The sequence below is a fragment of the Delphinus delphis genome, chromosome 6 (genome assembly GCF_949987515.2).
Source record: "Delphinus delphis chromosome 6, mDelDel1.2, whole genome shotgun sequence".
Taxonomy (NCBI): Eukaryota; Metazoa; Chordata; class Mammalia; order Artiodactyla; family Delphinidae; genus Delphinus; species Delphinus delphis.
Window position 1 is genome coordinate 112,974,383 of NC_082688.1, and position 20,646 is coordinate 112,995,028.

Genomic DNA, 20,646 nt, shown 5'->3' on the forward strand with positions numbered 1-20,646 from the left:
TCTTAAATCAAAGTAACAGCAACAGAATACAAAGGTTAAAGTGGAAGAAACAGACCCACTATGGAGTCAGGCTTGTTCTTCCCTCTTACAGCCCTATACGAAACATTTCTCTGCTCCAGACGCGCCCACGGTTTGGTTAGGCCTCACCCTGCGTGGGGCACATGAGCCAAGCTGGACAACAGGAAGACCAAGGTCTGTTGTGACGTTGACTCCGGTGTCCACTCCTTCACGGGAGGACCTCAGGTCTCAGCCAAACACAACCTGGAGAGTCCATCCCGGGTCCTAACGCTGTGATCCCCGTGTCCCAACCCGGCACGGTCCTGATCTTACGACGGAACATCCAGCGTCCAGGGTGTTGGCAAAGCCGGAGCCCAGGGCCCACCGACTGCAGGGCAAGCCCCACCCACCGCACCGCTACCGCGCCCTTTCGCCGGCACCGAGACTACAAGTCCCAGCATGCAGCGCGGCCCCTTCCAGCTGGCTCTCGCTCCCCGTCTCTCTCGCCCCAGGTCTCTCCCGCCCACGCTCGCGTCCGCTGAGGGCGTGGCGCCCGTAGCCTCTGCGCACTGACGTCGGCGCGCCGACGTGACGTGCTGACGCGGCGCTCTGGGCGCCTCCGCCCTCCCGGGCTCCAGTCCGGCGGCGGGAGGCCTGGGGCGGCGCTTCGGTTTGTGAGAGCCGCCGTGGTGTGCAGGCGCGAGGCCGGTGGGAAGGGCCGGGCCTTGTAGTCTCCTCCTCCGGGTCTGCGGCTCCCCGTCCCAGATGGACAGGGTGTGCGCCGTGTTCGGAGGCTCCCGGGGCATCGGCAAGGCGGTGGCCCGCTTGATGGCCCAGAGAGGCTACCGACTGGCCATCGTCGCCCGGAATCTGCAGGGGGCCAGAGCCGCGGCCGGGGACCTGGGCGGTGGGTACCGACCGGGGACGCCCCGCCTCCGCGCGGCGAATGTGAACCGCGGCCGGTGCGGGTCCGAGAAGCCGTCGTGGGCGCCCTCCTCCCCGGGCCGGTCAGGCTCACCGTGTGGGGCGCGGGGCAGTGCGTGCCGCAGGTGCGGCGCCGTCTGGCAAGGCTTGCCGGCGCGCCTGCGTGGTCTTGCGCGTTGGTACGTGTGCGCATGCGCAGGCAGTGCCGGCCCAGGACGTTTGCGGCCCTTCCAGTCCTGGTTGTACCCGGTCTGCTTTCCCGTGCCCAAGGCACTGACGTTACTACGGTGCTTTGGTGACTATCAGCAAGGGACAATGAGATTTGTTCCGCCAGATTCCTTGTCATTGCACTTAAACTCCATTTACCCCCGTTTATTAGGAATGGATTGTCAGTTTCTCTGCGAATTTCAGTTTCTGGAGGGTAGGGAGACCGGGTGCTGTGACGGTCCGAGCTCGCAGCTGTTGTTGAGGTAGTAGGCGGGCCGGGAGCAGGGGCACCGGGTTCACCGTCGGGGGCGGGGGGTGGCATCTTTACAGGAACGTCACCGACGGCTTCACCGAAGTGATTACGTGGGCCGCTGGTACGTTATGGACCAGGGAGCATCTCAGCCATGCTTCTTGCTCATATTCAAAGGGGCGAGAACGTGGGGGTCCTTCTGGGTCACTCCACACCATCAGTGTTGGCTGGACAGGATGAAATCTGCTGGTTGGGTTTCAGGGGTTGTGGGTCCAGCCTGTCTTCAGGTAAGAGCCGAGAGAGAGGCAGATGCTCTGGGGCCTTGCATTTCCTTGAATTACGTCGTCCATGAGTGACTGACTGGTTTTCACCCAGAGAGTATCACTTCCCGGATGACCTACTGTCTTCGAATGTTTAAGGAGATAATTTTAATGTTAATGTATTAGGCAAGGTTAGTCAGAAGATAAACAATTGTTTAATTTTTTTAAAAATCTACAGTTTAGAATGTTAAAAAGGTGTATTATTAAAGAATGCTTTCTTTGAAGTGTAATTTTTTTGGTATTTAAACACTTCAAAAAAAGTGGATATGTTTAAAAAGCAGGCAAGAGTTGTTTTTAGTAAAAAAGTTTTAGCATTTTTTTTTAACAGCTTGCTGCTTTGTCTTATCTCTCCTAATGGTCAGGCTTGAATAATAGTCATTATAATATATGTGACATAGTTAAACAGAAAAATCCTAGAGTTTACTTCAGGGCCAGGAAACCAATTCATCAAAAACCTAACCGAATTAGACGTTAAGTTTCAAAAAAAGGAATATAAAACAGAGAAAACTGTTGAATTGCATAGCATGGGGTCAGTGTCAAAGCTATAAATACTGTTAGATGATCATACAAAGTACTTTATTTCTTGTTACCCACCTGCCCCCATCCAGTTCATTAGACTGATCTCCACAAAATCAGGAATCGGGGACATAATCATGTTTTATCTCATGTTCTGGATAGAACAGATCTAGCTCATAGTAGATGCTTGACAAATGTGTATTGAATCATTTTTAAATTCAAGTTATACTTTATTAGTAATTCTGATCTAATTTTGTTGTATAGGAGATCATTTGGCGTTGAGCTGTGATGTTGCCAAAGAATATGATGTTCAAAATACATTTGAAGAGATAGAGAAGAACTTAGGTCGAGTTAATTTCTTGGTAAATGCAGCTGGAATTAACAGGTTGGTCACAAAGTTAAGTACATTTCTATATGTCTTTTTTTCCTTCTGTGTCTTTGAATAATATGAATTAACATATTAATTAACTTGTTTTACTTCTCATTGGAAGAAAAACTATGTATTTTGAAACTTGATCTGTCAGTCCACACACTTTTCATTCTTTTATATTGAGATTATAGTAAGGGTACACTTCGGTTTTAACATTGTAATCACCACCCATATTGAGCTGCAGAACTTTTCCAGAACCCCAGCAGGCTCTCTCAGTTTCTTCCCAATTAGTACTTCCTTATAGGTAACCATGGTCCTGACCTCTGCCACCATATATGTTTTCTCAGTTAATATTAATGGAATCAGAGTGGGTATTCTTTTTTTTTTTAAATGAATTTAGGACAGAATATTTAGAATAATATAAAAATTTACTTTCTAAGCAAGGCATAGTGTGGCAGTTACTTCATTCAAGCTATTTTGGCCACATGGCCCTACTTTGAGCAGTTAGGGGTATGTGCCCCTCTACCTGAGTGGGGCCAGGGCCTGTCCTCCAAGGGGTCCTTTCTGGCTTATCAGTTGTTATTTTAGTGCCTTAAACCAAGTTTAAAATGTGCTCTCTAGGTGTTCTAGCTCAAATATAAAGCACTTCTTGTATTCTGCATTCAGGGAAAATGTTACATATTTCTTGACTTTTTAATTTGTTTTGTTTTATCCCAATTTTAAATTACATGGTTTTTGTTTTTTTGGTAGGGATAACCTCTTAGTAAGGACAAATGCCGAAGATATGCTATCTCAGCTTCATACTAACCTCTTGGGCTCCATGCTGACCTGTAGAGCTGCCGTGAAGACAATGATTAAACAGCAGACAGGGTCCATTGTGAATGTGGGTGAGTCTGACCTCTGTGGATTTATTATTATCTCATGTACCATAAGAAAGTTATCAAGTGATTTGGAACTTATTTACTTGTGAAACTTGGACGGAATGAATCTTTATTATCTGTAGAAAAAGGATTAGATTAACTGATTAATCGGTAAAACAGGAATCACCCGTTTACATCCTTCTAGTGGTCAAGCAGGTGTTATGAGTGACACCACCAGGTATTGGGAAAGTGACTGCACGAGCCAGGTAATACATGACAAAAGGTGCCCAGTGGGGGATGGCTCAGATCCAGCAGGTCGTTGCTGTGCACAAACATGGTGCAGTTTGGCCAGCTATTTGGATTTTTTTAAGAGAAATTGGGCATCCAGTTTTTTTTTTTAACTTTTAAAAATATTTATTTATTTATTTATATTTGGCTGTGTTGGGTCTTTGTTGCTGCGTGCAGGCTTTCGTTGTGGTAAGTGGGGGCTACTCTTCGTTGTGGCGCACAGGCTTCTCACTGTGGTGGCTTCTCTTGTTGTGGCTCACGGGCTCTAGGCGCGCGGGCTTCAGTAGTTGTGGTGCACAGGCTCAGTAGTTGTGGCTCACGGGCTCTAGGCACACAGGCTTCGGTAGTTGTGGCGCACGGGCTTAGTTGCTCTGCGGCATGTGGGATCTTCCCGGACCAGGGCTTGAGCCCATGTCCCCTGCATTGGCAGGTGGATTCTTAACCACTGTGCCTCCAGGGAAGTCCGAACATCCTGATTTTTATGTGAAACCGAATTTTCAAACTGGGCAAGAAATTAAAAACTTTTTGATAGTGGGGGCTGAAAAGTGATTTCTACAGTGCTTGCATGGGTCACTAATAAATCTAGTTCAGAGGTCTAAGAGGAGGTTTACTTAAGAGAACAACCTTTTCAGTTTTTTAGGGTGATGTAAGTAACTCCTAGACTTCAGTTCACCTACCCACAGGGCAGACAGACTGTAGAATGTGCATATAGACCTTAAAATGCAAAGTGGCTTGAAGTTGTATTTCAGTCTGACAGTTTGAAAATAGCAGAATGCCATCTGCCTTTTAAGTGGTGATACTGTAGGAGGCCACAGAAGGGGGATGCTGCTCTGTTACAGTCAGTGACCCTGTTCTTTCCAATGCAGGAGATGTCTTTCCAAGCCAGAATATAGGGTTGATATATAGGGTTTAAACCAGAATATAAGGGTTTTTAAAGCCAGAATATAGGGTTTTTCTTTTCTGAAAATGAGGAAAGGAAAGAATACTGTGCTAATAAGAAGTAGAACATTTTTGACATTTACCCTTAAAAATGTGAGAGGTCAGTTTTCTTATAAAAGCTTAGTAAATGAGTTGACCTTTGCCTTCTAACACAGCCAGGTATGATTTGGGTTCTTGTGAGCTGGTACACTGGCCTGTATGTTTTACCCGATAAAGTGGGGTGTATTTGTTTAACTCTAAAATATCCCCCTTTTAGATATATATAAAAAGCCCATATCAGTCCTTTGTTTACATGCAAACTTTTAGACTCATGCTGAAAGTAAATAAAAATAGAGTATTGAAAATAAACTAGGGGACTCTTATCACAGAGGGGACTACTTTAAACTGCGAGAAAGTCCATTGTATTTCAGAAGTTATCACTCTGACAGGTGAACTGTAGCGTATGGCGTGAAATACAGCTGCTCCAGCCTCATGCTCGGCCTCTCCTCTTAAGCCTGCGTTGTTCTTTCTTTTTTGTGTCTCTCCCTGTTTTTCTTTCTCCCCAAACCCCTTTCTCTCTCCACGTGCGTTTCCTGTGTCTGATGTGTCTTTTCTCTCTTTCTGTGCTTCATATTTCTCTTCCTTTGTCATTAACTGGCATGGGACATCTGACATGGTTAAATATTTTAATATTGGACTTGATTATAATTTGAGAAGTATTTGGAATGTTTTCTTTATCTAAAATTAAATTACTTTCTCAAAAATTTTCTGAGGCTCTTGATTAATTTTTATATCATAAGTACAGGTCACTGGTGGAGAAGATTATTTCCCCAATTTCTCTTCTGCAAGAATTTATTTCCATACAGTTGATACTTGAATTATAAATTATTCTTTAATATTCATATAAATGAAGCCACCCAAGAATCTTTATAGTAGGCGGTACAGGTTAATACATCACTGAAGGTAACTAAATTGCAATTTTACAGATAGTGTGCAATTGAAACTTTGCTAATTTAGATTGATAGTAGTTGAAATTTAGTAAGATTTATCCTCAGATGAACTATTTTTTTTAGGTGGAAATAAATACTTATCTGTGTGGTAGAATCATAAAATCAGCCTTTATCTGACTTTTTTTCTGGTTTAACCTTTTCCTATTGGAAACCTTTGTAACTACTGTAGAATTTTCGTCATGTTTGTCCTCCTCAGAGATGAGAATGGGTTCCTGTCACTTAATGGATCCGTTCTCAACCCCTGCCTGGCACTCAGGGTTTCCCGTGAGCTTCTTTTGGATCCTGTTTTCTCTATGTATCTGAGCAGACTCAGACCCTAAGTCTTACTACTCAAATGACAATGGTTAGGATTCCTAATTTTAGCAAAGGACAGGGTAGAATAGTTTGTACTTTGTTTGTTTACTGTAGAGCATCTGAACATTCAGAATAGTAACCCCATTAATTGGTTTGAATTTGCTCTCATTTCTTTTTCCAGGAAGCGTTGTAGGTGTAAAAGGCAGTTCTGGGCAGTCCGTGTACAGCGCCAGTAAAGGCGGGCTAGTTGCGTTCTCACGCGCTCTTGCTAAAGAAGTAGCAAGAAAGAAAATTAGAGTGAATGTAGTTGCGCCAGGTAAGTGGGAACTTCTTTTTTCTCTTAATGTATATGCATCTATGGCTTTTTACGACAACAGTAAAGACTGTTTTTGTGTCTGTAAGTACGTCATCATCATCAGGCACTTCTCAGAGGTGCTGGGACAGGAGCAGGGGACCTGCATTGTTACTCAGTTCTGGAGCAGCGCTGCCCAGGAGGGCATGACCTTGGTCTGACGGGACTCAGGGGGCCGGGATGCTGCATCTGTCCTAAAACCACAAGAGGAACTTCTCATTTAAAGTCAGTTGTATTTAAGTTAAGAACTCTCAAGAGCTGAATGTAAGAATTTCAAGTAAGTGGGCTGGGGAGTGCTGGTAGCCTACACCCTGCAGGTGAACGGGTCCAAGTTGTGTCCCTTTGGAGAATGTTTCCATTTTAATTGTCTTTCTCCTCTTCTTGGGATGTTTCATTGATTTGCTGCTCGCTGGGATACAGTATTTGTTAATTTAGACTTTGTCAGTTTGTCAAAGCAGAACTTTCCAAGTAATGCATCTATTACCTAATGTATTCCATACGTCTAGATTAAAGAAAGAACACAGCTTTATATCTAAAATATCGGAATAGCTCTATAATACAATGTGCTTTTAATAACAGTGTGAACCAGAGGAGATAATCCAACAAGGCTATGTAGATGATGTCATTTGCACATTTCATGCAGTAATCCCCTACAATAACTGATGTACTGATGACCTCAGAGACACTGCTGGTTCGGTTCCAGGCACTGCAATAGAGTGCATGTCACAATAAAGCGAGTCAACAAACCTTTTGGTTTCCCAGTGCACATATAAGCTATGTTTACACTATGCTGTAGTCTATTAAGTGTGCAGTAACACTATATCTGTAAAAACAGTGTTCATACCTTAATTGAAAAATATTGCTAAAAAATGCTAACCATCATCTGAGCCTTCAAGTCAAGTTGTAGTGCGGACATCAAAGACCACTGATTACAGATACCACAGCAAATACAGTAATAATGAAAAAGTTTGAAATATTTTGAGAATTACCAAAATGTGACACAGAGACATGAAGTGAGCAAATGCTATTGGAAAAATGGCGCCAGTAGACTTGCTTGATCTAGGGTTGCCCAAAACCTTCAACTTGTAAAACACGCAGTGTCTGCAAAGCGCAATAAAACAAGGTCTGCCTGTACTGCAGAAAGCCAGTGTTTGTACAGAGAAAGAATGATCAGAGGTCACATATGTTTGTTTCCAAAATGGAGAAGACACCTTTCACTGGGTGTCACTGTGTCCCAGAGAGCTACCCCGTATTCATGTTAGAATTTCAACACAAAGAAAAATTTGAAGGAGAAAATATATTTTACGCAGACTCAGGGGGAAGAAACATCTTTTGAAAAGTCACTCTGGGAAGTAGTAGGTTGTAACAGTGATTTTAGCTGTGGTTGCCTCTTTAGTGAGCGAAGGGGGCACTCTGAGGCCTGCTGTGTGATGGTGCGGGGAGCAGGGGTGGCACGTGGTAACAGAAGTGAGGGCACGCACGCCGGCCACTGCAGGTTCTAGCCTGTGTGCGGGAGGTATTCCTCAGAGGAACTCAGGCTACTAAAATCTGACCTGTTTGGGAGTGGCCGACGATGAACGTGGTTAGAGAGGTGGGTATTTAAGGAATCTTCAGGAGTGGAAGTCATGGGGCGGGAGGTGGGGGTGGGGGTGGGGGTGCGCGGGGGTGGGCTCGCAGTAGAGCTGGCCGCCTGTGGAGAATCCATCGGGAACACTGGTGTTCTTGTGAAGCCTGTAGGAAGACCAAGCCAGCAGGGCGCAGGTCACCTGGAAGACAAAGCAAATGTGATGTGGGCTCAGTACCGCAGCAGTCAGAGCCTCCTGAAGAAGGCGAGGGGGGCATTTTATAAAGTGCACCTGTTCCTTTCACTGTGCTGACTTGAGGCACTCCACACCGAGTTGAAAATATTGATGGATTAAATAGGACGCAGAGCCAGTTTAGCTTGGTTGGTCTGTTACAGGTAATTGGAAAATATTGAAACAGAATGATGGGAATTATAGTTTAAGTTGCTAAAGGCTAAAGAAATTCTCCAACTTGTGCTAAGACTTTTTAAATAAATTCGAATGTACAACTTAGAGCTGGTTTGTTGCTTTTCAAATTAGTTGCCCCAGTTTGTAACCAAGTTTATTCCATTTGGTAGCCATCTGCACCCATGAACACAGAGCATTCTACAAATGACTGAAGTCCCATTTGAAACTTGGATTTCCACTGTGTGCCGAGTGACCCTCAGGGCAGAAGGGAGAGGGGGTGGAGTGACTGTGGACGCACTCCTTCAAAGCAGAGCTGCAGAACCAGCCTCTGCCTGGACCAGAACAGGCACAGGATTAGGAGGAAAAACTTCTGCTGAAGCGCAATTCAAAAAGGTTTAAATGCCCCAAAGCTCCAGTTTTAAACACACATCTCCCTTTCTGATGTCCACACGTTTTGAGGCTCCCGGGAGTAACTGAAACAGCCAGCGAGCACGCAGGCGCCAGAAGACAGCACTGTGGGTGCGTGGAGTCCACAGGATGGTGGGGGCAGGTGCGAGCGCTTCAGAGTATGTACGTGAAAACGTATCAGGTGCTCCCAAACCTGAAAGGCAGAGTCTCCGGGACTGTCCTGTCACTCCTGTCGGAATAGGCCAGAACCATTGAGAGTGTGAGTACTAAGTACGGTGCTTCTAAGATGAGTCAGAAACGTACCAGGTAGCGTCCCAAGGTGTATAAACCAGTTAAGCACGTATAAAGTTAGTACTGGTCCAGTTAGAAATACAAAATGAAAATTATGGAAGCTGCCTCAAATATCTGGGGTTCCACAAATTTACAAGCAGACCTGTGTAACAAAGTAGACTCTGGTTTTAAGAAAACATTGCAGTTCAGTATTCCAAACACAGTCTCCAGTCCCAGCGGTAACCTCAGAAATCACGTCTCTGGAGAGTAGAACCATTTATATGTTTGTACAAATTTGTAGATAACTAAACAAAAAAGTAGAGAAGACCTGTCAAAGGCTGACGTTTAGTCTGGTTTTTTTTCCCAAAAGAGTTGACAAATCCACGAATTGAGCAGGTTGATATCGGGCTGTTGGTTCTCGTGTGAGTGTGTGGCAGTGGAGCCGGTCCCAAGCTGCTCCCTGGAGGTGTAGGCAGAGCTGGGGTGGCTCACAGAGCACGGGGGAGACGAGAGCGTGGCAGTGTGAGAAAGTCTGCACTTCGCCCAGCCCAGATGCATGCCAGAGCGCATGTGCGTGCGCATACACGATTACATATTTGTCAGACAGACACACGTTTGTGTGTTTATCTAAAACTTACTAAAATAACTATTGATTATGGCTTTTGCTTTATGGAGAAGGAAGCCGTTAATTAGCCTGTGAATTGATACTCATAGATAAGAGTAGTTTAGAACCTGAATACTTCTAAAATGATTAGAAATAGTTCTAAAATGAGTAGTTCTAAAATGATTGCGAAAAAAATCAAGTAATGAACTAGTGCCTAGAAAAAAATTTCTTGTACCTTATATTTTATATAAGATCTTTATTTTAAAATTTTGCACTGATTATGGGATAATGTTAGATGGACAGGATCTTAGTGATGATTTATTCTAGTCATCTTAACTGTTTAGAAGACTGGGCCCCAAGAGACAGAGTGAGTTGCCCAAGGTTCCACAGCTAGTTTTTGGTGGAACTGTTACAAAAGCTTTATCTTTTGATTGTCAGCTAATAAGGCTTGAAAATTATGGCCCCTTAAATTTGTTTTATATCATTACAAGATTTAGGTCTTTTTGTTCTTTTGCTATTACGTTCTGTCTAAAATATCTGGAATCTTCCAATTTTATAACTTTTACCTTTACGTTATTTGCCTTTTGACAAATTACTAGTTGATAAAAATCGCCTGGATTAGTTAAGAGACTAATAAAAAGGTGCTAAAACTCAAATCTGCATCATCATCATTAGCTGGTGTGATAGAAGGTTTGGTTAGTGGATTGTTGAGGACAGTGAGTGTTCTCCTGTGTCTCTGCCAGTCGCCGTGGGACCTTTGACCCAGCTTGCTGTGGGCACTGGGGCTGGCCCGCTGGGGGCTCGTAAGGCCACCCTGGCCGCTCTGCTCCGTGGGCCCTAGAGCTGGTGTTGTGTTTGGCACCGGTGCTGAACCAGCAGGGACCAGGGAATTGTTGGAATGTCCTGGCAGGCCTCTTGGTCTACAGCGTTCCATCGTCCCAATTCATTGTTTAGTCAGAGACCAGCTGAGTTCAAGCATTCCAAATCCATGAACGTTTGATAAATGACTTGATTTAGCTACATTCATTTTTGGGGGGAAAAAAAGGAAAAAAAGAAAATCTCAAAGCTGCATTGTGGTCTTGGCACTGCTTTCTGTGTGTGTGTGCTTTGTGCAGCCCGATTGGTTTTCGTGTTAGCTGAGTTTAACCATGTGTAGAGTAGATGGTTTGGGGCAGCATGTATGTGCTTCTCTCTTTTTTAGGGATTGCAGTAGTGTGGGTGATGAAGAGTTAACTCTAGGTCACGATGATCTCGAAGCTGGATGGTTTCAGGGTAGTGCAAGTGTTCCTAATCCTGATTCTAATCACTCATTCAGCAGACTTCCTGAGTGTCTCCTGTACGTGAGCGCTGGCAATGCTGCAAAATTACAGACACCAATAAGCTATTTCTTCCACAAGGCAAGAAGTACAGTGGGAAAGACAGGTGTATAGACAAATGATTACAGTGCCATGTGATGAATGCCAAGCAGGTACCCCTGTGATGCCATGGAAACGCTGGAGAAGGAATGCTTAATTTTGTCAGGGTTAATTAGTTGTCAAGGCAACAGGCTAAATAGTTCAAATCCAGTTTGTATATAAAGGGAAGTTTTATGAGTGTTAGGGATGTGTGTTTGTATAGCCTTTCCTAAAGATCTTACTTTCTAGTGCAGTTTACACTGAAGGAAAGAAAAATCCTGTGGCTAAAAAATGTGGACACTGAGTAGGGTGACCTTTATTATCTTGGCTGTAGTGTAATATATTATATTGGCTGCGCTATAAGCATGGTATGAACATGCTTCACTAATTAGAAGCAAAGTACAAGTTGAAATGGTAGCATTAAATTGAGTCTATGGATTATTAACTTTATTTTAGATAGTAATTTCTACTAGATTCTTCAGATCCTTTAACGGAGTTGATAAACATCAGAATTGATATGTTTATTTTTAATGTTAGTTTTCCTCGTCACCTGCAAATGGAGTTTCCAATTAAGTTAAAAACAGTTAAAAAGCAAATCATAATAGGAAAAACAAGGGACAAGCACAATAATAAATTAGGCTATCATTTGCTGCCTAATATTTTTAACTTTTTAAAGATGAATTAGTTGCTAAGTTTTGGTATTACATTAACTATAAATTTCTCATCATGGATAAATGTTACTGATTGGAAGATATTGAATATGAGATTGGAAAATATTGAATATGAGAAACAGAATATTTGATAAATTGAAACTATATTGGATACAGTGCTTTTTTTTTTTTTTTTTTTTTGCGGTACGCGGGCCTCTCACTGTTGTGGCCAATACATTGCTTTTAAAAATGTGTTTTCAATAGATAACACAAACATGTACAAAATTCAAAAGTACAAAAAGGCATAGAGTGAAAAGTGAGTCTTCTCTAGCCATTCAGTTCCTTCCTCAGAGGCAACCAACCACAGTCAGCTAGTTCTCTCTGTATTTCATATATAAGTCAGTAAAGCATATATATATATATATATAGTCGACTGAAAAAAAAAAGCACAACCTAAAAATTAAGAATTAGGTTTTATTTGGCAGACTTTCTGAGGGCTTAAGCCTGGGAGGCAGCCTCTCAGACAGCTCCGAGGGGCTGCTCCCAAGAGGTAAGGGGGAGCCAGGATGTAGAGGAGTTGTTGCAACAAAGGCCAGGTAATCGGAACATCAAAAGATGACTGTTAATTAAAGAAAACCAGACATCTCAAGTTAAGGAATTTAGCGCTTTTCTATGTATGGGAAGATGCAAGAGTCTGGGCTCACTGAAATCATTCCTTTGATCTGCACCTCAGCTCTCTGGGGCCAGTGTCCTGTGCTTTCCTATCTGTCCCATCCTGAGTCCCCTCAGGGCTCACCGTTGGGGGCAGCTGTAGTGGCTTGATGGCTGCAACAGCCTTTGTTTACTTTTTTTTTTGGCGCAGAGGCTTGTGGGATCTCAGTCCCCAGACCAGGGATTGAACCCATGGCCCCTGCAGTGGAAGCACAGAGTCCTAACCACTGGACCACCACTTTGTTTACTGATATGGCAGGCAGCGTTTTTCATTCACAATACATATTTTTAAGAAAACACAAATTGATCATACTATTCACAATGTTCTGTACCTTGCTTTACTCATAGAACAATCTATTCTGGAGTTGATTCCATATAGAGAACTGCTTCACTTTTTAAAATAACAGCTCTGTGGAAATATAACTCACGTACCTCATCATTCACCCATGTAAAATGTCCAATTCAGTGGGTTTAGTGTAGTCACAGAATTGTTCATCATCACCCTGATACATTTGAGAACATCGTATTTTCATCATCCCAAAAGAAACCCTGTAGCCGTGAGCATTCACTCCCCATTTCCCTCCAGTCTCCCCAGCCTTTAGCACCCACTCATCTACTTTCTGTCCCTGTCATACGAAGTGTGGTCTTTCGTGACTGCTTTGCTATTTTTAATGGCTGAGTTAAAAGACAATAATGTCTGTTTTATGGGTGCACTGTAATTCATTTAACCTGTGCCTCTCATTGGGCACTTCGGTTGTTTCTCATCTTTTGCTGGTCCGACTAGTAATGCAGTGACAGTACTTGTAAATGATTTATTTTGCACATGTGTGAGTATATATATGAGTGTCGTCTTGGGACTGAACCTGCCAGGGCTCAAAGGGTACGTGCCCTTAACGTCTGGACAGATGGTACAGCAGTCAAGTGTTTCTACAGGGCACCCTAAGTGTTTTGCGCCCTCTCCTCCCTTCTTTTAGTTGCAGAGCCTTTATGTTTACTCCTGGGACAAAGTCTTGCTGGCAGATGCTTGCAGAGGCTTGCAGGTGCTGTTGTGTGCTGTTCAGTGTGGTGTTGATTTTTTACGCTGCTTCCCTGTACACTTTTACAAGTGTAATATTAGAACATACACATTCGTTCTGGTTAAAATCTTGGTCTGGATTTTGGCAACAGCCTTGTTTTATCTCCCTAAAAAAGTGTCTTGGATTATTTTAATTCCTTCTAGGTCCTAGGAACTTAGAGAATGGACATCTAAGCAGAGAGCCATATTAGACAGTGCATATCCCACAGTTGGTAGTACTGGTGTCTAAAACTGGCTAAAGTCCTGGCGTCTTATTTAAATATGAGCTCTCTGCTGTATATCAAAATATTCAAAACTAAAATAGTGACCAAGTCATATGGAAGTGAGATGCTGTTTATTTATACTCTATAGGTAGCCAAAAATGGGTCAAGGAAGTACATTTCCTTGGGAGCTGACCAAATATAAGCTCTCACTGGACGAGAACCACACACTTGCTTTTCTGAGAAAGGGTATCCTGTTCCTAAAGAGCTCCTACCTCTCGGAAGTGTACTGAGCGTGCCATCACCGATGTGGAACTGCAGCAGCGGTGTCCTGTTCTGTTGGCCGAGCGCCTGGTGCTCAGTTATCTCTCCGGCTTAAGGAGTGACAGCTTTGCAGCCCGCCGAAGCCTCTGACTCCCATAGGTGATCCAGTGACGCCATCTGTGGGCAGTGGCACCAACTGGGAGTTTGTAATTTTTACAACCCAGCTTGAAAGGTGTTGTAAATATATATGTAGTAAAGTGAGTAGTAAAGTGAAATTTCCAGAGCTTTATAAATAAAGTGGGAGGATGCTATGGGAGAGCATCCTCTGGGGCCGAGGAGAGATCATAAATTGGGAAACAACACAAGCACAGAAACGGGTGTGTGCAATGTTTACAAACGACTAATATCTCTGCTCAGGTCCCACGAGATTTGGTGGAGAGTCTAGGAGACTTTATATGCAGTGCCCTGGTTGTGGATATATTTATAATTCAGGATCATGTAATTCATGAGCTGTAGCATAAAATGATAGTGAAATTTGGTAGAGCCTGGACTACTTTATCACTAGAGACTAGCTTCATGTTTTTCTTGGATTTCTGATAAATTAGGGGACGATATATATGAATTTGAAGAAGCTGCAGATAGAGTTTTAGTTTTAGTAAAACCGCTCTGCGTGAGACTAGTGGTGGATACATGATGAGATGCATTCGTCGGAACATAGACCTGTCCAACCCAAAGGGCTTCCCCTGGGGTAAACCATGACTTCACTTAATAGCATATGAGTGTTGGTTCACCAGATGCGGTGTGCTAAGGCAGGGTGTTAATAATTGGGGGGTGCAGGGGGAAGGCAGTGTTTTATGAGGTATGTGGGGACTCCCTCCACTTTCTGATCAGTTTTTTTGTAAACCTAAAGCTGCTCTAAAAAATAAAGTCTATTAATTTAAGAAGAAAAAAAAAAGCTGCTGACAGTGAGAGGACGGTGCTTGCGTTTGGGACAGGTTCCTGCTCTCTGTATCCGACATCATGGTCCAGGAGGAGAAGCCAGCGTTGGGGATGGCTTCTCTCCCTCTCAGCCTGGCCTCCGCCCCCCACTGCACTTTTAGGCTTTCAGCTCAGAGTCCAGCGCTGGCCGGCAGCTGTGCTGTGAGGCCTGTCCGTCCAGCTGTCCGTTCCCAGTGGGAGAGGCCCTGGAACTCCCCCTGTGAAATGACGCCCTGATCCTCCACTTGGTGGGAGTAGTCGAGGGAGAGCCGGCCCGCGGGGTGGGGGCCCGAGCAGCCTGACGCTGTGCTGGACCCGCGGGCTCCGCTCTCTCCTCGACAGATCTGAGCCCTCACGGACATGAGTCCAGGCCGTGGTGTCGGACGAGGCCTGTCTCCTGTCAGAAGCACGCATGTCAGTCTGTCTGCCGCGGTGGCTGGCTCCCGTGGCTGGCTCTGGAGGACCGGGTCTGTCCCACGGCCGCATCTCTGTGGCAGAGGCCTGCCTTCTCGCCGTTTCACTGCCTGAATCTCCCTTCCTGTCTGCAGTCTGCCTTCCCGCACCTCACGCCCTGTTCCAGATCTGCCTTTTTCCCAGGGTGAAAACACTTCTTGGTGGCCTCTCACAGACCGTGTGGCCTTACATTCCCCCAGAAGCTGGGCACCTCAGTTCCCTTCAGCACAGCCTGAGTAACGACCCGGATGAGCATCCACCGGTGCTTGCTGAACAGGAGCTCTTCCAGCCACACGGCTGCAGTGTAAGAACTGGGGGCCTTTGAGGGGAAATACGACGACCCGTGACGAGGCATACCTTCATCCTGGAGTCGTAGCTATGTAGAGCTGAAGTCTGCCATTCTCAGTCTACTGCCCCTGTTTTACGAGACAGGAGCAGCCTGCAGTTTAGATGGTGCATGCTGCCCAGCTGTTAGCTTGCAGAGTACAGCAGAGCGGGGGACGGAAGCTAGTGGGGGGTGTCCTCACCCAGTGCCCTGCTTGCCACGAAATGCCACCTCTGAGAAGACATCAGCAGAGCCACTTAGAAGTTGAGCTAACCAGTAGTCACGAGGTCTTTCTTGCAGCGCGTTTTTACTGTAGTTTATTAAGGTCTGTTTTATTTTTTAAGATTAAAATGCATCATTGATTTTCTGCCGAGGGTTGAGAGTTAGTGGGGAAATATTTTATGCCAATTTTGCTAGAATTCAAAATAACCTTAGAGTAAATAATTGTATCATGAACTCTTTGAGAAGATGACCTGGATATTTAAATGTTAGATTCGTGATTTATTCAGTCGACGTTGTAGGCATGTGGAGTGCGTTCTCTTCCTGATTCACTTTCTGAGGCACCTTTGACCCTGAAGTGTGTCCAGAGACTTCGGATCCGGGAGCCCTGCGACCCTGCTTGTTGGGTAGCCGCAGCCCGTGCAGTACTTGGATCTTCCTGTAGGTGGAGCTCCGCCCACAGCGCACCCATGACGCGGTTTCATCACAGCTGTACTTTGCCTTCTTTTTTTAAGTCTAAATGATGAGTAGCGTACAGAATACTGATTATAGAAGTTATTGGTAATATGTATTCATATGTATCAGACTAATCTCACAAGATTTCCTTAATAGATATGCAGTTCTTCTGTTCTGTGAACCATTTAGAACTGGAACTCCATATATTATGTCACTTTAACTACAGCTCTTGCTACTTGAGAACATGTTCTCTGCAAACCTTATTGCACACAGCACTGCCGTGTTAACTTTAAAAATTATCTGTGTATACTTGCATCAGGATTGGATAATTCCATTAGGTTTTTTTTCTTACAGGAACATTGGAAATACTGGTCTTTCTAATCATCAGCTATCTTAGATATAGCACATGAAACTAATTTTTGTCAGAACTGCCAAATCAGGTCATGTGACCATGTTTGTGATGCTTTCCTTCCCTCTACTCCCCCACTCCACCCCTAATCAAGTGAAAATTAATCACTTGTGTGGTTCTTTGTGTTCACCTCTATCAGGATATTCACCCAAGTTCCTTTTGTTATAATTAGGGGTGCAAGTGAGTGTTTCCTCCCTAGGTTACAGGTTCGTTAAGGAATGGAATTTTTATTCATGTTTATATCTATCCAATCATATTGTGCTACGAGTTGGGTCAAATATTTTAGTGTTCAGTAAATGTTCATTGGGTTAAACTGAATAAAAATTGAGTACTTGGGTACTGATTGCTAGCAAAACTCTGTATTTCCTAAACAAGGTTTATTAGTCATCTCAAATTTTCAGCAGCGAATTTATTTTTTTTGAAATTGAGCAAGTGTCTTAGTGTCTGCCCTTTTCAACCAAATGAGCAAACATTTCTCTTTCAGGATTTGTTCATACAGATATGACGAAAGACTTGAAAGAAGAACATTTAAAGAAAAACATCCCTCTTGGGAGGTTTGGAGACCCCATTGATGTGGCCCATGCAGTCGTGTTTCTTTTAGAGTCTCCGTACATTACAGGGCACGTCCTGGTGGTGGACGGAGGCTTGCAGCTCACCATGTAGCCGACTGATACAGCTATTATTAGAGTCAAGGGTACACACACTGTTATACCTGCATTTGCTAATCAAACCTACTGATGCTACAAATGTTGATTTCCATCTTTATGTGAATATGTCTGTAGAGGACAGTATGTGACCAGCCGTGCTTTCTAAATGACACGTACCTTCCAGGCTGCAGCAGTGTTACTGTGTAGTCGCCCCTCGGTACCCACAGGGATCTGTCCTAGGAGCCCCAGAGTCTTCAGATGCTCCGGTCCCTTACATACCGCAGCCTGCATAGTATTTGCATATAACCTACGTATACTTTAAATTATCTTTAGATTATGCATAATACCTAACACAGTGTCAATGCTGTGTAAATAATTGAAGTACAGTGGAAATGCAGTGTATTTTTGGAATTTGTGGATTTTTTTTTTTAATATTTTCTATCCGTGATTGGTTGAATATGGATGTGGAAGTCATGGATGCAGAGGGCTGACTGTATAGGCATTTTGCAAGTGATATAAACAGATGTTATCTTAATTTATACATTTTGTGGCAAAAGTGGGAAAAATTATGTGGTCTAATTGTCATTAGTTGTTTCGTTGTATCAGGCTGAATACTCCAGAAGTTAACCCTGGAGGCCATTGCCAAAGTAAGAGTATTTACAGGGCATGGGTAGCTGTCAATACCTTAGCAGCCCTGCTGGAGTTAAACATTGTATCCCTTTTTCCCCTCAGACAGTCATTTGATTTACAGGTTGAAAATGAATGTGGAGTTTGGTTTCTTTGAGCTCCTCCTTGAGCCACTGGGCACAATAAACTGCAAGTGCAGGTGTGGACGGTTGACCCATCCTGTGGAAATTCTCAAAGATAGTGAGAGTTAACCCTTACTGTTTTAATACCTGGTACAGTTCTGAGCTGCATAGATCTCATCAACTTAGGAAGTGGAAGTGTTTTGTTTTGTTTTTTTAAATGCACAAAAATAGTTTAGCAGGCTACTTAAAAACAGCAATGATAATATTCTTGCCTGACATTTTAGAAAACTAATAATTATGAACAACCATAAATAAGTAAATGTGCAGTAACAGTGAGTTAAATGTCTTTACAAGGAACAGGTTAAGCATTAGTCTTAAAAGAAGATGTTTGCCTGAGATTAGAGATGAAGACACAAACTGAGTGAAAACATCAGATGACGTCTACTTTGCGTTGAACTGTTTTGTGGGGAATACTGTGATCATTTTAAATGTCACTGGATTCATGTTGATTTTTATAATTTGTCATTTTAAAATATTTTAAATATTTATTGCACCTTAAACAGCAATCTTTTTACGGTTTTATTGGAGCCGAAATGATTTTATGTAAACAGATTTAATTTTGTATTGAAAGTCAGTGCAAACGTATTAATAGGATATATTAAATAAATGCAGAGTAATAAAAGTAAAATAACAAAGTCAAATCTGTGTTCCAAATCAAGATTCCTGATTCCTTAAAATTCTTTTGCACTGATCTTCAAAATAGCCTTCTTTACTTCGAGAAGTCTGTTTAGGACGTGAGCAAGCCAGTTAAGTGTAAGTTACTATTGTAACCGGACGGTCTGCTCACCGCAGACACGGCGGTGCACAGACCGCGCTCAGGCGTGCACAGTGCCCGGCACTCGCAGGGAAGCAGCGGTCGGGGCGGTGTCCGGCGTCCTGCGCACGGAGCACGCGCTTCTCCAGCGCCGCCTGCCCGCAGGCCTTGCTGGGCGGCCACGGGCCAGCGCCCTTCTCAGACTCCCGTGTTCCAGACCCCGTGGGGCCTCCTCGGCTGGTGGTCGGCAAGGAAGCAGGTGTCACTGGAACGAATGGCGCTGAGGTGTGGCTTACGGATGGATTTAACCTTCAATTGTGTATATTCACACGTCAAGACATGACCCCTTTTGAAGCGTCCACCCGCTCCCGCCCACATCGAACTTCTGTAAGGTGGAGCGAGGCCTTAAACAGGTGCAGCCAGCCGCCCCCGCCCCGCAGGTGACGTCTCCATCAGCTCTCACCGCCTGGGTGGGACGTGTTTCGTGCTCTCATCCTGGCGCTGAAATGGGTTGCCAGCTGTTGCTCATATTCAGAGATTCAAGAACTTCAGCGAATTCTTAACAAGATAACTCAGCTGCAGCTCTTATATGGCTCTTAGGAGCCTGCAATCCAGTCTGTGTTGAGTACTTGTTAGGAAGTGGTTTATGGTTAAAGCCAGTGTTAACATGTTTGCATGGGACGTTTTTAAATTTGTGCTGTTCATATTTTTTTCATATTCAGTTTTTTAAAAAATAAATTTATTTATTTTTGGTTGCATTGGGTCTTTGTTGTTATTCGCGGGCTTTCTCTAGTTGCAGCAAGCGGGGGCTACTCTTCGTTGTGGTGCGCGGGCTTCTCATTGCAGTGGCTTCTCGTTGCAGAGCACGGGCTCTAGGCGCCTGGGCTTCAGTAGTTGTGGCACGAGGGCTCAGTAGTTGTGGCTCGCGGGCTCTAGAGCACAGGCTTAGTAGTTGTGGTGCACGGGCTTAGTTCCTCCGTGGCATGTGGGATCTTCCTGGACCAGGGCTCGAACCCGTGTCCCCTGCATTGACAGGCGGATTCCCAACCACTGTGCCACCAGGGAAGCCCCCATGTTCAGTTTATAAGAGGGTTTTAAACTGCTTTCTAAGAGAGAATTATATGTTGTAAATTTCGGGGCAATAATTTATGTGAAGAAGATGATTTAATGTGTATGTTTCTGTTATCTGGAATAAAGGGAGAAGATTACTCTGGACATTCAAGAGTTATGCCTTATATTGCTGAAACATTTTTCCAAGCTTTTTAGATGGAAGTATGTGTAAGTTGAAAGTCCTACCACTGCCCTAACTTGACAAACATACTACAAAGTATTTAATAATTTTTAAGTTTCTTTTATATTAATTTTATCTTTCAATTACATTGCAAGCTCCTGAGGGTAGAAACCATACGGTGTTTTCATTCTTTTCATTTTAGTTAAATAACTCCGTAAATGTTGGTTGAATACCTACTAAGTGTCTTGTACATCTTTTGATCCCTCCACCTTACCCACTCAGCTCTGAGAACATCTGGTACATTCCAGAACTACACTGATAAATCCTTTTATATGTTTTGATTCAAGGTCAACAGTCATTAATTACATTGTGCTATAGTGGAGAGAGGGGTGGGTCATTGAAATATTAATACATCTGTTCCCTCAGTACACATCCTGGAATATTCTGTGACTCCTTTTTTTGGCCATTTATCTCTGATGCTTACTTTCAATTTATAACTGAATTTGAAATGCT

General features: G+C 43.8%; 1 protein-coding gene across 4 annotated transcripts; it reads left to right on the top strand.

The window, feature by feature from the left end:
- The first annotated feature begins 179 nt into the window (after nucleotides 1–179).
- On the top strand, nucleotides 180–19,660 carry CBR4 (carbonyl reductase 4). 4 transcript variants are annotated; one of them, XM_060015315.1, is made up of 5 exons: nucleotides 180–1,216; nucleotides 2,479–2,599; nucleotides 3,335–3,471; nucleotides 6,136–6,270; nucleotides 17,177–19,660. In XM_060015315.1, exons 1-5 carry the CDS (start codon nucleotides 763–765, stop codon nucleotides 17,353–17,355), a joined length of 1,026 nt encoding a protein of 341 aa, XP_059871298.1. In that variant the 5' UTR covers nucleotides 180–762; the 3' UTR covers nucleotides 17,356–19,660. The 4 variants fall into 4 exon arrangements, with proteins under 4 accessions (XP_059871298.1, XP_059871297.1, XP_059871299.1 ...); XM_060015314.1 differs by lacking the exon at nucleotides 17,177–19,660 and adding an exon at nucleotides 6,357–7,919; XM_060015316.1 differs by lacking the exon at nucleotides 17,177–19,660 and adding an exon at nucleotides 6,357–7,919 and having other exon boundaries at nucleotides 180–904.
- The last annotated feature ends 986 nt before the right edge of the window (nucleotides 19,661–20,646 follow it).